This window comes from Pangasianodon hypophthalmus, chromosome 21 (assembly GCF_027358585.1).
Source record: "Pangasianodon hypophthalmus isolate fPanHyp1 chromosome 21, fPanHyp1.pri, whole genome shotgun sequence".
In the NCBI taxonomy this organism is placed as follows: Eukaryota; Metazoa; Chordata; class Actinopteri; order Siluriformes; family Pangasiidae; genus Pangasianodon; species Pangasianodon hypophthalmus.
In genome coordinates this window covers 11,639,682-11,657,688 of record NC_069730.1, presented here as the reverse complement: position 1 = coordinate 11,657,688, position 18,007 = coordinate 11,639,682, and the positions used below count along the sequence as shown (strand labels likewise).

Genomic DNA, 18,007 nt, shown 5'->3' with positions numbered 1-18,007 from the left:
TTTGTACTTACTGCTTGGACTCTTTTTGAACTGCTGTCCCTGGCTCTTCTGCATATGAACACCTTTACATATCTCCTGAAATGTCCTCTGTGAACAGAAAGCCAATAAACACGATGGTAAGGAAGGCTGCACTATAGACTGTATATGTACAGTATACGGTGACCAAACATAAAAGCAGTTGAAACTTGAAGCCAAAACATCTATGATGTCCTCTAGTGGCTGTCTGAAGTACATTTTTCTTTTCAGCTCAAGTGCACACTGTAATTAAAGCAAATAGGGGACATGCCAAATACTAAGAAACTCTGAAATTCATGTAAATATTTTAAATAGTCTATGTTTCGAGTCTCATGTTGTTTTCCATAATATAATTTGTAATGAAAATTTATGTATTAAATTAGAAAAGAATGCAAAATAGAAGCATTTTCACTAGTGGTCTCAGAAATTTGGACCCCACTGTACATACTATATACATGTTACACAATTTTTGTTAAGTCATAAAAGTTTCATTTGTGTAGTATCTCTTTTTTTATGATGAATGCATTTTATATTTCATACAGGTAATCTGATGGTATATATCAGGGGCTTTGACAGTATGGCATAGGGTACCCATAATGCCTTAATGCCTCTTCAAATTTGAAAATGGAACTGGACTATAGAAAAACACAAAGTAAGCTATAGAGATTTAGATTTATATACTGTACATTTCTGGTTAATGGCTTTCAGCAGATGTTACCTGTGTAGCTTGTCTGAACCATTACATTGCTATGATTATTATCATTGTAAAATTTCTGACATCTATTTCAAAGCATACAAATTTTATGCTAGTTCTAACAATAAACCTCTACTGACATAATCACTTTTTTTGGCTGGAGTAACAGTGCATACTCCAGGGCAAAACACTTGTTCTTCTTCAGTAATCGTAGGTGTGCGCCGCACTGTGCATCATTTAACACTCACTGGGATGAGTATCTAGGTCAAGCCGACAATGGCCTAAAACAACGGACTGGTATCAGACTGAATTTAATATATGTTCATATATATTCTGACCTAATGTATTTTTCATACATTCTATGGATAATGGGATATATATCCATTAAATTGACAGGCACAGTTTCTGAATACAGGTTTTAAATATTTCCAAGTCTTTAAAAATCTTTAAACCTCAAAGATGGGGACAGGCAGTTTTCTCAATTTCTCTTAAGATGAGCTCATTCCTAAGGAAGGGTCTTGAACAAAGAAACATTCACTATAAAATGTTGTGGCCTTTTCCACTTGGATGGATAAGAAAAATCTAAATCTAAATGGGGACTTACTCCCAAGTTTGAATGTGGCCCTGTTTGAACATGTAAGATTTTTTTTGGTATATAGTAGCATAGTTAAGATCATCCCCATCATTCGGTCTATTAAAAAGGCATGGAGATATTTTTAAATTCAAATATCTGTTACAGTGACAGAACTATAAAAGGTACAGAGTGTTCACTGCATGTCTTGTGTACATGCATGTTGAAGCTGTATATATAAAGGTACACAATACAGCCAAAAGTATGTGGATATCTAACCAGCCACAAGAGCCTTTGAGAAATCAGGCACTGATGTCAGGTGAGGAGGCCGAGAGTACAGTCAGCATTCCAATTCATCCCAAAGGTGAGGACTCTCTGCAGGTCACTCGAGTTCTTACACACCAGCCTTGGCAAACCATGTCCTTATGGACCTTGCTTTGTGCACAGGGGCATTGTTGTGGTGGAACAAGTTTGGGCACCTTAGTTCCAGTGAAGGGAAAACCTAATGCTATAGCATACAAAGACATACACCTTCTAGACAATTGTGTGCTTCCAACTTTGCGGCAGCAGTTGGAGTAGGCGCACATGGTCAGGTGTCCACAAACTTTTGGCCATACAGTGTATAAGTTATCATGACTTACAGGTTTGGCTCGACCCTCTTCATCATCTGCACGTGGACGGACCCCATTTCCATTGCTGTCGCTGGATGAGGCCACACTCACCAGATGATCGTTACTGCCTAGGCTTCCATGGCCACTTGAGCCATTATTATGTACTGGCTACACCCACATACACCCACACACACACCCACACACACAGAGAGGGAGAGAGAGAGAGAGAGAGAGAGAGAGAGGTGACTGTTTAGAGTGCTTCTCATTTATGTCACATGTCAAACTCATGAATTAGGTGCATTATCAGACCCAGTTTTTTAAATCTATTTTATCTATATACAACTTGTATCTATATGTAACTTGTATGGTGTCATAATTTGTACTTCCCTTTTCCCCACACCAGTAAATTTCAAAATTTGGTAATGGAGTTTGACATGTTTGGCTCTGGTCTCTGTCTTTATGACGCATGAGTTTTCTTCCTTCTTACTCCACCATATAATTGCCAGAATTTATTTAGTAGTCAAGGAAACATAATTACCCTGGGCAATAACCTATTAAAAAAATTAGAATTCCCCAGGCACAAAATCTTGTCTTTCTTTCTCTTTCTGTACTGACTGACCTGAAGCAGGAGCCGATGAATCTGTTCTGTGATATCCTGGATATCCGAGTCCATTGCTTTACCCTCAGCTGTGGCTGGAGCTGCAAAGACGTCCTCATTTACCGGACCCCTGGAAAATTCCAACCCAGGCAAACTCATTATTACTTTCACATTATTATTTTCATTGCACTTGGCTGAGGAAATGAGTTTAATGAAAATGTACTACATTCAGCTGAGAGATATAGCTCAGTGCAAACATGAGAAAAATAACACACTGTCTACATTTTATTTAATCTGAAGAGGTTAATCATAATATTACACCTATGCTTCAAGCACTTTAGAAAATATAGGTCAAGAGTCATCAGCTAGGTCTGACAAAATGCCTCTGCTTTTTAGTACTTATTCCTTTTCACTTATATCATCACTCCTGACGTTTTTTTGTAAAATTCGGCCAGTAGTCTGTTTTGTACTTTTTGTTTTTTACTCTGTGGTCCTTCTCTAATGGTATCACCTGTGCATGCACATGCACACATACACATAATTACACATTTCAGTAGCTCTTTTCTACAAAATTTGAATGTAAATGGAAAAATGTGTTGGATGGTTGGAGCTGCCATTTGATGATCCCAGTTATTGACAAAAGCATGTCAATAGCATTTTGTAGACAAAAGCATGTCCCATACTCACATGCGGACTTTGTGTCGTGCAATGACAAAGGACACTTTGCGGCTCCAGGGGTTGACGAAGCTGGACCAGCTGGTGTCCATGGTGATGTACTCTCCATTTCGAGCACAGAAACGAATGGATGAGTGGTCAAACGGCTGACCAGCGTACTGCAAGACTACGGGAAAATTATTGATTGACCATGTTGAAAATTACATACTATACCCTTAAGTAATGTATATATTTATTGTATAGTCAAACTGTTAACTATAAGTAAAAATACATCATGATGTCTTATAATAGAGCATTATGTGCTGATTATAATATAGATGGGAAATGGCAATGGGAAACTTTAAAAGCATAGGCAAATATTTTAATCGAAAGTACTATCTGGACAGGATAAAATTTAATGTATGAATTACAGAAATGGGAGTGTCTTTATGATGTTTGCATGCATACAATAAAAACCTCATATCTTAAATACAAACTAATTATGTTTACTTCAGTTGTAACTGCTTGTTGTAGGGCTTGTGGCCGTGTAACATGTATGTAGGCTGTACCTGTGCTAGGAACTCAATAACTTAATTAAAAGCCACAGAAGCATCGATTTTCTGACAAGTCCTTTTAAATGGCATAATGGCATCTATATATTATCGTGCTGTTTTAACCTCAGCCTGTCTGTGTTTTTGATTTGGTTTTGGCCAGAGATGATGGAAAAGAGTATGCACTTACAAGATTGTCTCTACGCAGAAGAAATAAATGTCTTTTTATACACAATGGAAGTTTTAACGGACTGGATATGTGCATTTTGGTCCAAAAGTCTGAGACCACACAAAAAATTTGGCATATGGGATTTTTCTTTTAATTTAAAACAGGAAACAAACAAACAAAAAAGTTCTGAAAAATTGAAGAACAAACAAAGAAAATGTTCAATATTTAGAATATATTTAATATTGAAGATTCAGCACTGTTTCTAGGTCACTATTTAAATTTAAGCAAATTTATGATATTAAGAAATTCTGAAATTTATGTAAATATTTATTTTACCCATTTCCATTACTTTTCACTATTGCTGATAATATCATTTGCAATGCAAAGAATAAGGCAATGAATGCAAAATAGAAGCATTTGCCATTTAAACAATTTCATGCTAGTGGTCTCAGACTTTTAGACACCAGTGTCACCACTTGGTGTTATTTCTACAGGCCCTTTTATTACAGGTAAAAAAGATGATTTTATTACAGGAAGAGACTCAGGAATGCGCAGTCAGTAAAAATGACTGACATGATGGATTTGGAAACTAAACTTCCAGAGATATATTGGTAATAATTACATTACCCTACCTCCCCATATAAAAATAATCCAGTCAGAATAGGGTTTAAGCAGTACAATCTGATGGTGTGACACTCACTCTTCCTGTGAATGCTGAGCATCAATGGCCTATCGTTTGGGTGCAGGTGCAGAAGTACTGGTGTACCAATCAGGTCTTGTGGTAGATATCCAAGCAACGGGACAGCTCTGAGATGCAAACAAAAATATCATTCACTCATTCCCTTGAGTCGTTCTGTAATGAAAGGCTTTTCAATTTATGTACAGGGTTATTGTGTAGTTATGAGCAGTTATTCATGTGTTCTAACCAAGAGGAACTTAACTTCACCAAGCGTCTCTTTACTTATAGAACATGAAGAGTTCTTTATGAAATCATAGGTACTCAGTGGCCCTGAGGCTCAAAAGTCAGGAATTAATTTTATTTGAAGATCAGACTCAAACTGAGGTAAATAATTTCTTAGCTGTTTGAGAAATTCAAATATGAAACAAGAAAAAAACCTCAGACTTTTGTGTTTAGAAAGAAAAAAAACAGACAGACATAAATCCTGACCTTTCATCAACATCCTGAAACACACAGCTTGGGGTGTGTGTGGTGGTGAAGATGCGTTTGTCCGTGGGGATCCTTGGAGCTGTGAAGTAAACATTTAGAGGTTAATATTAGCAATACTGGACAGTGACGCATTTCCATTTTACAAAGCCTTTTGGCACAGAGGCTAGTCTTCCTATTATATTTCATGTGCAAAACACCTAATGGCTCTGGCCTTTAACTAAAGAAAGTCTTCCTTACTCACTCATGTTTATCTAGCAGCAGATTTTGCACTATGGGGCATTGTGTGACAGTGCTGCTTAAGTTCTGAATCAGTGTGTAATCCAATTATTTTCTTTTGCTAATATAGTAAAAAAAAAGTCATGAAATTTGAAAAAAGGTGAAAAAGACAGGAAATCATTGAGTTAGTCATAGCCTATGTGAATTAAAATAAATGACCTGAAGGGAAAAATTGCCAGAGCTAAATAAGATTGTTGAAAAAATCACTGTGAGCTAAATCTGACATATGAGAGAATTTTGGAGAATTAGTCTTTGCCCTTTTCCCCCACATCATTCTTAATCTCAATACCATTTTGTGATCAGAATATGTGTTACGCTGATGTTGGGCCTCATTTATCAAGTTGGATACGAATGGATTTATTCGTCAATTGTTCGTACAATCATTTACACAAGAAATTTGGTATTCATGAAAATTGCATAATTTTGGAAAAAAACATTTGCATCCTGCTCCTGAGTGTGTGCAAATTTACATATAAGAAGACTATCTAACATAAACCGCGACTGATCGGCTTCAAATCATATAAATCATAATGAGTTTTATAAGCAGATTATGCTCAAGTTTAAATAGCTTATGTGTTTCATTTAAACACACAAATTTAATGAAAGTTTTGTGAAATGTTTCATATTAAAGGCATTAACAAAATATTAAATATGAAAAAAAAATTCAAGAAAGCAAGTCATTACAAATCCATAAACTAAGACAAATAAGACCAGTCATTCTGAAGGAATGCAGCTGTATAAAAGGAGGATGTGCTGCAATGGTTCAGCATACAGTATATACTTTAGTTCCGTTTGCCACAGTGTCTTCTTATAATGCTGTTCAACTTCATTAGAGCCAGTACCAATTGACTGATAAGCAACCAGTCTGGTATGTCTCATCGGCTTCCTAACGACACATGCTTTTTCCACAAAGCTTCAGGAAGGGCTCATTGGTGTACGAGAGATTTCTGGCTGACAGTCGCCAAGACACTTTTTGCGTTATGTGCTTGGTGACCACAATCACCTGGGCACAGTAGGTGTATATTCTTTTTACCATTTTCATGCCAAACCATTTTCTTTTCACCTCACTGAATTCACAACTAATTCACCTCCAAACTTTGCCCTTTTAAGATGCTGTAACAATATAACATTATATACACTCGCCAACCACTTTAATAGGAACACCCATACACCTGCTCATTTATGCAGTTATCTAATCAGCCAATCATGTGGCAGCAACGCAATGCATCAAATCATGCAGATACAGGTCAAGAGCTTCAGATAACGTTCACATCAAACAACAGAATGAGGAAAAAAGTGTGATCTCTGTGACTTTAACCATGGCATGGATGTTGGTACCAGATGGGCTGGTTTGAGAATTTCAGAAACTGCTGATCTCCTGGGATTTTCACACACAACAGTCTCTAGAGTTTACGCAGAGTTTGGTGTGAAAAACAAAAAACAGTGAGTGAGCGACAGTTCTGTGGGAGGAAATGCCTTGTTGTTAAGAGAGGTCAGAGGAAATGGCCAGATTGGTTCGAGCTGCCAGGAAGGATATAGTAACTCATATAATCACTCTTTACAACTGTGGTGAGCAGAAAAGCATCTCAGTATGCACAAAACATCAAACCTTGAGGTGAATGGGCTTCAGGAGCAGAAGCCCACATCAGGTTCCACTCCTGTCAGTCAAGAACAGATCTGAGGGTATAATGAGTGGAACCTGATGTGGTTTTCTGCTGTTTTAGCCCATCCACCTCAAGATTTGATGTGTTGATGTGTGATATAGACATGAGTCAGAATAACTTGTACCTCTGAGAGAGCCTTTTTTGTCGCTTACACATCATTTCAGCTCTGTGAGCTTTGCCTTTTATGGAGTATGTGGGCGTCACCAAACGCAAGCTGCGCCGCGCACGTGCCTGGTAATTTATGGATGACTGGCATTTGAGTGGGAAGGAATCCTGCATTTCCAAATCTTTTGTAAATTCTGCAGAAATTTTTAGTTTGGTTTGGCTTATGCAAACATTTGCACACAACTTTACTAAAAGATTGGTAACTGAGGAAGAGATAACACTGTGTATTAAGAAATAATATCTACTGTATACTAGTACAAATGTGTGTCGTATGTGTTACATCAATTAATAATGCAGTTATTACTGATAGGGCTCTCGGAAATAACCCTCAAAAATCTTAAAGCAGGTCTCAGAAAGTGAAACTAAGTCCCAAAGCACTTTCTACTATCTTACATTATTGAAACCTGGATGTTTGTTGAGTGTTTGAAAAAAAATTGTGCATGACTACAGACCTTCATAGCCGGAATGCACTCTTTCAGCCAGCAGAAGGCAGCAGAACTGGTCTTCAGTGTGCTCTGTGTCTTGCACCTTCATTAGGTAAGGAGTCATACGGAATGGGTAGTACTGCAGGTCTCCCTCACACTCCTTACCTCCACTGCAACACAGGAGGACAGGATTAAACAATACAGACACACATGGGTGTATGCTTAACATTGGTCCTATAAGGGATCTACCATTCTGGCTTTATTTCCAGCCCTTATGGGAATTTATGTTTTATGGTTATATTATCAAGTATACACTTTTACTCTTTGGTCCTACCCTAAGGGTATCGCCTGCACACAAACACACACACACACAAACACACATTTATATAAACAGATGTACATTTACATCTACTCTGTACAAGTACATCCAGCCTTTACTATCTTTAAGGCTGTCTACAAATGATACATGTTTTGCACTTTGGTCACTGCAAACATGGGTTAGTGATACAAATGATAAGCTCTCTGTTCACTGAGATATTCTAGGTTATCAAGATGTTCTCACTGTAGATTAGCAGCGAGTTTGAAAACCATCCACCATCCATTATCAATGTATCTGTGCTACCTGGGTACACTGTTTCATATGGGTGTCATGTCGAGACGCTGTATTTTTCTCCCAACATTATAGAAAATGCTGAGCTGGATAACTTGGAAAGCAGGAAATGGTGAAGTCAGCTTCTCCTCCCTGTCTGTACAAAGTTGGTCACATATTGCCGCATCAGATACGGTGGTATCTCATTTGTCAGCAGGGAAGAGTCAAAGTTGAACTTGACTGAACTTTGCTCGCAGTGTCAAAAACTGTAAAACCCAAGCAGTGTGCAGTGTCTGAGATGAAATTACACTATCCTTTCCACAGCAGAACAATGGCAGAAATTACGCTGATAATCATCTGCAGCAACAATGTATTTATGCATTTGTATAGGACAGTGTGAGGGGGCATGTTTAATAGTGAGATCCCAAAACAAATGGTTAAAAGAGATCTGACAGCAAGAGAAAGTGTAAAATGCGTCCCTGCCTATAGTGTTCAGTTGAATCCCAGTGATCATGGAGCAATATTTCATGTATTTCCATTTATACCAGGCCAGCTTTTTTTTTTTTTTTTACCTGAGGGACATGAGCATATTACTCTCTCTAGGGGACAGTGTGAAGTAACAATTTCTCTGTACAACAATGGTATGTGGATTCTTATTTAACAAAAATACTGCTTAACTAATTACATCACTCTGTGTAGGAAAGAATTTGACTGTATATAGATGTTTAAAGCTCTCTTTATGCACATGGCAATAAACTTGAAACTTGTGTATGAGACACATACAGTGAGGACCTACTGACACACACAGACATCCAGATGCAGCCACATGGCTATATACAGTATGTATACTCACCTGATGCGACAGAAGAATGACTTTTCCTGCATGCAGTCAGAAGGTGAAGATTCTTTGAGGGAAAAAAATATGAGAAGTTTGTTACTACAGAGAAGTCATTCTGACTGCTGCTGTTTAAAACCAATTATACCATAGCACTGCTGAATTCTTGAATCTTACTGAACAGAAGGTGTTGATTCATTTTCGATGAACAGCACAGCACAGTTCTCACAGTAATGGCAGCTGTAATTCCATTTACATCTTTATATTAATGTGCTTATTTCATATTGTTTCTTTAGTAACTCATTCACAGGGCCTTGTATTACAGATGCTCCATGTAATCTAAGGCTAATAATAACCAGATAAAAAAGGTTTTTTTAATTTAAAAAAGGAAAAACAGATAATTGTTGATATGGTTGATATTTCTGAAAGAATATGTAAGGATTATATAACGTTTATGGAATAAGTCTCAAGTCTCATTGCTTTATAACATTCACTAATTTTTTCTGCCACAGGAGTGCCTCCATGAAAGAGGGCTTTTTTTTTGCACTTTCTGGTTTCTCAGTAACATGACAAGCTGTGTTTTTTTTGTCTTAGTAACATCAAGAGAGAGAAAAAAAGAGAGGCTGGTGAAGGAATGACTTTATAGTTGCTATAATGCTGCAATATAAAGTAACTAACTTGTTTCTCAGATGTTCCACAACATTAAATATAACTACAAACAGATAAAAAGCATATGATGGTCATTAATAAATAAAAAATTCCTGTGGTATAAGATGAATAAAACACTTTGGGACATGCTGTTTTCGGAAAATAATCAACTTTGGGGTGGTAGTGGCATCACACCACTCAGTCACTGATTATTTTCCAATAACATGCAGCTGTCATGTTTCCAAGTTTCGAGTCATGGTTTGTTCTTTTGTTCCTTAATGACCACATAATAAAAGCACTCTGGAAAAATTTATGTTAAGGGTTGCATCAGCCACCATCTCTCCCCCATGTGGCCTCCATCTGTTAAAATATATTGCAGATAATTGTTTTAAACTCTTCAGACTGTTACCTGGAACACGGTGGTAATCTCTGTAAAAAATGACCTTCCTATTTTCAGTAACTGAATCAAAGTGCACACACAGGTGCCATTATAGTCCAATAAAAGGATTCCTGTTCGAGACTTGAGCTTTTTAATCTTTGGCTCTCCGCCTCCCTGTGCTCTAAAAATGACTCCATGGCACAGGAAGAGTCTGCTGTAGTCTGAATCAGGAGAGAATGACGCACTCACTCTGGAAATCTCAGTGAATTCATCAACATTCATGTGGGCTAATGTGTTTCATGAAGGTGTTGTTGACAACCCTGGAAGCAGAATTGTACAAGATAAGGCATGCATGTCGTACCAGCTCCTGTACACATGCTCCAAGATGGTAGCCTATATGGTGTGGTGAAGCTGTAGAACACGCTGATGTCCTGCGGTGTTAAAAACTCCACAAACTTGGCATTCTTGAACACGTGCCGCTTACAGTTGAGAATGGACGCCGCCTGATCTGAGATGTACACAATCTTGCCCGTGATCAGAGATACTGCCACTGCAAACATGTCCTATACACAAACAGTGCTAGGTGTCATTATTAGCCAGTATTTAACCACTTGAAAATCAAGAATCTAAATAAATTACACTGTAATCACACTTTAATATGGTTAAAAAAGGTCATTTAACAAAACAAGCCTAACGTGTCAGACTAGACTCAGGCTTAGAAGCTTGTTAGGCTTGTTTTATAGCAGTGTCTCTGAGTGATGTGTTTCCATTTTCCTGCATCAGGACCACACATTTTATCCATAAAATATTTTTTGGTCTTTTTTAAGCAACAGCAAAAGATTGCAAGTACAAAAAACAAAGACCTGGAAAAGCAAAAATCTACAGTCTGGCTTCTGAGTCTAGTTCTATTATAAGCTCTCTTGCGCATAAACTAACAATCTGCCATGAAACAACTGAGCTGTTTGATGACTAATCGTGGGTGGCCCAAACATTGGATCCCACACAGTTTATGTAGGGTGATTTACTTCACAGTTATTGTTTCATTTTCTACAGTACAAAATCGAAACAACAAAGAGTCTGTGTCGCACATAACTAAATCAAAAGGCCCAAAAATATATTTCACTGGAAAAAAAAATCAGTCTGAAAATAAGCTTTATCAACCCTAACAGTGATGAAAGTGTTACTGGGATTGACGTGTCACTTGATACAATTAAAATATTTCAGAACATGCTAAATAACAGTTTAAATATATGTTAAAAGGGTAAACGTGAAACTTACTGTATTTTTCAGCGTGTATTCTGACGTGATGCTGTCGATCTCTTCTATCGTGTATGAGGATACATCCAGGCCAGACGGCTGGCTGTCATTGATCATAAGCAACTGGTAGTACTCCTCATTAGCTGAAACAAAAGTCACAGCAGTAATCAAAATTGTAACACTTTACTTATTTACTTAAACACTTGATAAAATCTTAACACATAATATATGACTTGCTTACAAGACCGAGTAAGAGTAATAAGAGTAAGTTATATGTGTGTTGTGAAATGCAGACACATTATAGACTAAAATAATGGACATGACAAAAGATTTATAATATGATGTCAAAGGATTTAATAGCGAAACTGAGCATCTCACATGGAACTACAGACCTAAGTCCAGTGTACAGTGTAACTACAGCCATTCAGACAGCTGTGTGAGAACTGCACACACAAGGTGGAATATTCTAAAACAGAAGCGTGTCTCAGTTATGTGTGCATATGACCCTGAACTCACTCGGACCCGAGCGAAGAGCAGTATTATGTCCAGTGCCACCATTTGACAGTTTGTGTAACCACATTATCACACTGAAATTCATGTTTTGGTCTGTAAATACATGGAATGCCTTTCAAGGCCAATATTAAATACATAATCATGACAGTATTTAATTAATTTATAATATACTTCACAAAAAAGAGCATCTTAGGCTCCCCTTATAAATAGTTCACAAGTCTATTGATGTAGACTCTAATTAGCTGTTTATTTCAATACCTGCCATCATCTTGGGTGTTTGTAGACACCCAAGCATCACACCCACACTATGTGGGTCTTCCCCAAACTGTTGCCACTAAGTTGGAAGCACACAATTATATTATAGGATGTCTTTGTATTTCCTTCACTGGAAACAAGGGGCTCAAACCTGTTCCACCTTGACACTGAAAAAATGGTCTCAGACACTTCTACTCAAGAGAAATCTGCCAACATCTGAAGTCTGAATGGGGAACCAAGAAACCGACTGCATAACCCGTCTCTGAATACGCATAATTTTCCCCACATAAATATTGATGACCTAAGGCACCAGCCCAACGAGACTAGAAGAGAACTTCAAACTATAAGAGTCTCCAAACTAATTTTCTCAGAATAACAACCAGATAAAACTGGCCTTGCAAATCCCAAAATGAGGAGGAATATAATCCCATAAATGTCTAAACTAATGAGATTATGCACTCTGTATATCCTGAGTTCACAATAGAAGAGTTCTGCTCACCTTCAACCTGTTTGACACAGCGAAGGGCATACTTCAGTGTGTTCAGAGTGGTGGACTTGCTGCCCTTGTTCCTTTTATCTGCTGGTAAATGGAGCTTCAGCTCTTTGAGGGTTTTTATCAGCTCCTTCTGTGTTTTCGCCTTGGCAGACTCTTCACTACTGCAAATGTACAGAACATGCACACAAATCACATCACATGGCAGGAGGAGCGTTTGTCACCAACAGACAACTGTTTTAAGTTTCTATGCTGGTGTACATATATGTATTAATCCCAGACCGCAAGTGCTGGTATGTACTGCAATTAAGTACAAGAGTTGTGTGTTTACATACCTGCATCCACTAGTGGAAGGGTTGTCCTGTTCAGAACTTGCACTTAGCAGACTGAAGGCATTGGAGCTGCTGGGAGGTGAGGGACTGTGGGAGTTGGAGCTGCAAGCCAAATAAAAGACACAAAATTTAAGCAATGAAAACGCAGTTCTGAATAAGAACCACTCATACATCTGCAGAACAGCTAGAACAGCTAGAACAGCTAGAACTGTTCATTATTAAGTTGAAACAAACCATTTTTAAAGACAACTCAGGGTTGGAAAAAGATCTGTCATGGCCACAGTTCATTAGATACAAATGCGGATGTTTTTATGTAAATGCTTTACGGTAGGTCTTCAACAGCTGTGCAGTTGTTGTTTTTTTTTTAAATGTTAAAAATGTGTGGTGCCCTGACTGTCATCCCCCACAAACGTTGCAGAAACATGCAGCACCATGGAGAGCACCAAAAGAGCTGACAGAGTGTTTGGGGAGTGTTGCTGCTGCAGTGGAGGAAACCATAAACCAGGGGTAGTCAACTAGCAGACCCCAACAAAACATTTCAGCGGTTCGAGCTGAATCCTCTTGGCTTCTGTAGCAGATGCTCTGTTGTTGTATGTTTCAGTCAATCACACACATTTATGTAAATTATTTAACTTTTTTCTTCTTTGCTTAAGGCATCTCTTCAAGAAATGAATAGTTTTCACAGACTTCCATAGATTTTTAAATTCCATTTACCCTCTCAGGTCTGATTATAGAAGTGACAAGACATGGTGTTAGTCAAAAATGGTAATGTGAATTGTAAGAGCAAAACAAAACAAAACATGTTGCAAAGTTGTTAAGAATAAATGTATAGTTCTCTGTCCAGTCATCTTTGAGCATTCTGTTTTCATTGTCAGCTTCTACTTATCAGTTTATCTTGTCACTTCTATAATCATATATAATGTGAACTAGCATGCACGAACCACAAGTTTTGTCACAGTTCCCTTGGTGTGCTCCATTAGCTACCAATCTACCAATTTACTTAATTAAGAAAAACAGAAAAGCTATACAAAAACTGGCCTGCGAATAGACTGGGGGATTTGAGATACTCATTGGCTAGTCTGTGTGTAAGAGACCACAGGCCACCCTCAAAAAGCTAATTTTGCACTGTAAGAAATGAACAACTGTAAATCCCGTTAAGGCTTAGCTGAATTATAATAAGTGAACAACTGACTTAAAAAGAAAGAAGAACGATGGTTTATCCCTGTAGACGATGGTGTATACCCAATACTGGCTGTCAAGTGGCAAACTCACTCGGCCTCATCTCTTGCTCCCTGGTTTCAGCTGCATTCTGAGAGCAGTTTTCCCCAACCCCAGATGTTTTTTGATAGCTTAATCAAGAAATTCTCAGTATTCCCATCACTGGCTGCTTTATTTCAATTCATTTCAACTGCCCAACTGATTCACCTGTCTTACTACTCCAGGTTACCAAAAGAATTTGATTTCACTACATGCCCCCTATCTGGGTGCTTTCGCAGTAATGGCTTTGTTGTGGAAAATGACGGAGAGCTAGAACTGATGGTTTTCTCCTTCAGTAAAATTGCTAAGATCAGCAATTCATCTCAAGTAAGATAAATGAATGTTATTATGTGGGTGGTGTATGTTCATTAAGCCATGATGACAACCATGGAGACCAATTCCTTTTTCTACTTTTAAGTGCTACAGAAATGGGGTGGTAACAAGTAAACAACCCACATCATAGACAAGATGGAGGTCATGCTGACTTCTCCATTTGTGCCTCTCTCAAGCATCCAATTACCACCCTTGGCATGCCCTATATTTCTTCCTTCTTTCTTCACAGTTACCCTGTGGCTCTATGTGTTCTGTGAGGACCCCTAAAGCCTGAACCCAGTGAGCTGTTCTGTTTGCTCATATAATTGTAGGACTCTTCCTTAATCACAAATCACATAGCAGTCCTTTTTGCCATTATCTATTATGTAATTCAAAAAACTGCTAACCATGTAAACATACATACCATACGTACAAAACTCTGGGTTCATTCAGTGTGACCTAATTAATTTATATACAGTCCCCACAGAAAGTATTGGAATGGCAAGACCAAATCTTCTGTTTTTATTCCTCACTGAAGACATTTCGGTTTGAGATCAAAAGATGAATATGAGACAATAAATCAGAATTTCAGCTTTCATTTCCTGATATTTACATCTAGATGTGTTAAACAACTTAGAACATGGCACCTTTAGTGACAGACCACCAAATTTTTAGGTGAACAAAAGTATAGGAACAGATAGTCTTAAAGTAAATTAAAGTAAATAACACTTAATATTTGGTTGCATATCTCTTGCTTGCAATAACTGCACCAAGCTGGCAACCCATCACCAAACTGTGTTTGTTTTGGGAGGCTTCTCCCTTTAGTCTCCTCTTCAGGAGGTGAAATTCATGCTTAACTGGATTAAGGTCTGGTGATTGACTTGGCTAGTCTAAAATTTTCCACTTTTTTTCCCTGATGAAGTCATTTGTTGTGTTGGCTGTGTGTTTTGGGTGATTGTCTTGCTGCATGATGAAGTTTCTCCCAATTAGATTGGACGCATTTCTCTGTAAATTGACAGACAGAATGTTTCTGTAGACTTCTGAATTTATTCTGTTGCTACCATCATGAGTTACATCATCAATAAAGATTAACGAGCCCATTCAAGAAGCAGGCATGCAAGCCCAAGCCATGACACTACCTCCACCGTGCTTGACAGATGATCTACGTTTTGGATCATGAGCAGATCCTTTCTTTCTCTATACTTTGGCCTTTCCATCACTTTGGTAGAGGTTAATCTTGGTTCCAGAATTTTTGTGGCTCATCTCTGTATTTCTTTGCAAATTCCAATCTGGCTTTCCGATTCTTACTGCTGATGAGTGGTTTGCATCTTGTGGTATGGCTTCTATATTTCTGCTCTCAAAGTCTTCTTTGAACAGTAGATTGTGAAACCTCCACCCCTGCCCTGTGGAGGTTGTTGCTGATGTCACTGAGTGTTGTTTTTTTTGGCTTTTCTTCACAGCTGTCTTCACAGCAATGGTTTGTCATCAACTGCCGTTGTTTTTCCTTGGCTGACCTGTTCGATATCTGGTTGTTAGTACACCAGTGGTTTATTTCTTTTTCAGGACATGCCAGATTGTTGTATTGGCTATGCCCAGTGCTTGTGCAATAACTCAGATTGATTTTCCCTCTTTACTCAGCCTCAAAATGGCTTGCTTTTCTCCCACAGACAGCTCTCTGTTCTTCATGTTGATTTATTTTTTTTTAACAACAATTGCAGCCTTCAGAGGCGAAACCCAGAGGTCAAACCAAGAGTAGACATTCAGAGTTATTAATTATTTAAAAAAAAATCAATCTAACAGGGCATACCTGGACAACAAGAAATACCTGTAAGTCACATGTTCCAATATTTTTGATCACTTGAAAAGGGTGGATTTAAATAAAAGGTGCCCTGTTGTTTAACACATCTAGAGGTAAATATCAGGAAATGAAAGCTGAAATTCTGATCCATTGTCTCATATTAATCTTTTGATCTCAAATTCAGATGTCTTCAGTGTATAGCAAAAACAAATGAATTGGCCTTCCCGGTCCAATACTTTTGTGTGTGTGTGTGTGTGTGTGTTTGTTGGCCACTGCTTTTTCAGCTTTCTATCAGCTTACTGCAGTAAGTCCTAAGAGTAACCATCCAGGTGCAGGTGACATCTAGGCTCCTCAAGGATAAATCAACAGAGATTAAAGAATGTATAAATATGCATGTATCCAGGCCACTGCTTTGTCCTATGAGCTTAGGGCTGTAAGTACTAAATAGAGCACCTGTCCAGGTGCAGTTGACATTAAGGCTCTTCAAAGATTAAACAGAGAATTTATAAATAGCTCCCAAAGGAGCTTGGAATAGAAAGCATGTTCACAAATAGGATATCCAAGCAGATGAGCTAAATATACCGACAGATAAGAGAAATGCAACTGGAAAAGGAAAAGGTAAAATCATAGGTTGTACATGGCTAAATCTAGAACTCTTATGTAGAACCCTACAACAGGGTTCCCTGTCAGATAGGATTCCAAATATATCCTCTTTAGGAATTTAAGAACTGTTTTAACTATTCAAAAAATCATTTTTTTAATAAAGGTTTTAAACCAATAAAACAGTTAGACTGTGCCCATTATGTTGCTTAAAAACTATTGCTTTCTGTTAACATACTACATTGCGTGGTAGAAACATTGTGCATTGTGAATATTAATAATACATTAAATTATTTATTGAAGACTGTATTTTATATAATATTGTTTTTGTTGCCATAAAAGCAATAAGCCACATTGTTACAATGATTTAATCGTGGTTAAATGGGTTTTGGGCATGATGCAAAGAACACCCTTACCTGTGATGCAATCACTGTAACACAAGCCCTCTTCTGGCTTATTGCTTTATTCCAACAATATATACAATGAGATGTCTACTTTTTAAGCCATATTACTAGCATTACAGCTTGCACAATGGTAACACCCTGAAGTGATTTCCCTCCCCCAGATCACCACTGGGAGAAACAGCCGCACAGCATGATGCTGCCACCACCATGCTTCACTGTGGCTTTTGTTCTTTTGGGGGTAAGATGTCTTGTTTTTGCATAAAATGCTTCTTATAAAATTATGCCCAAAAAATTCTACCTTGGTCTTATCATAACACATTTTGCCACATAGATTGTATGTATGTTTTGGCAAATTCTAGGTAGGCTTGGGCTTCCCTCTAGCCACCCTACCCCATAGCCTGGACATGTGAAGAATATGAGAGATTACTGTCACATGCAGGGAGTGACCAGTACTTGCAGCTCCGTTAATGTTGCCGTAGGTCTTTTGGCAGCCTCCCTGATAAGTTTTCTTCTTGTTCTTTCGTCAGTTCTGATGATGGCCTTCACGGTGTTCCATGGTACATCTATTGTTTTGGAAATTCTTTTGTACCCCTCTCCTGATTGATACCTTTCAACAATGAGATCCTGTACATGCTTTGTAAGCTCTTTGTGGACCATGGCTTCAGCAGTCAGATGTAACCAAGATGTTGTCAAGAAAATCCCACAGAAACAGTTGATCTATATTTTTTTGGTTAATCAAAGTCACTTCACTGATGACAAGTCTATGATAATTAC

At 38.0% G+C, this 18,007-nt stretch overlaps 1 protein-coding gene across 7 annotated transcripts in view; it reads right to left on the bottom strand.

Annotated features, from left to right (window-relative positions):
• Nucleotides 1–18,007, bottom strand: part of per2 (period circadian clock 2) — a 66,046-nt gene that overhangs the window by 19,672 nt on the left and 28,367 nt on the right. For all 7 annotated transcript variants that reach the window (XR_008300634.1, XR_004580315.2, XM_053227402.1 and 4 more), the window contains 12 exons: nt 12,866–12,964; nt 12,537–12,694; nt 11,291–11,412; nt 10,374–10,575; nt 9,004–9,055; nt 7,589–7,731; nt 5,032–5,110; nt 4,564–4,670; nt 3,177–3,330; nt 2,511–2,619; nt 1,922–2,059; nt 12–87 (listed from right to left, as the gene is read on the bottom strand). Coding sequence is in view for 5 of the 7 variants with exons in the window: in XM_053227402.1 (XP_053083377.1) it covers nt 12–87; nt 1,922–2,059; nt 2,511–2,619; nt 3,177–3,330; nt 4,564–4,670; nt 5,032–5,110; nt 7,589–7,731; nt 9,004–9,055; nt 10,374–10,575; nt 11,291–11,412; nt 12,537–12,694; nt 12,866–12,964 (1,439 nt within the window). In the remaining 2 variants the exon portion in view is untranslated. The remainder of the gene's footprint in view (nt 1–11; nt 88–1,921; nt 2,060–2,510; nt 2,620–3,176; nt 3,331–4,563; nt 4,671–5,031; nt 5,111–7,588; nt 7,732–9,003; nt 9,056–10,373; nt 10,576–11,290; nt 11,413–12,536; nt 12,695–12,865; nt 12,965–18,007) is intronic.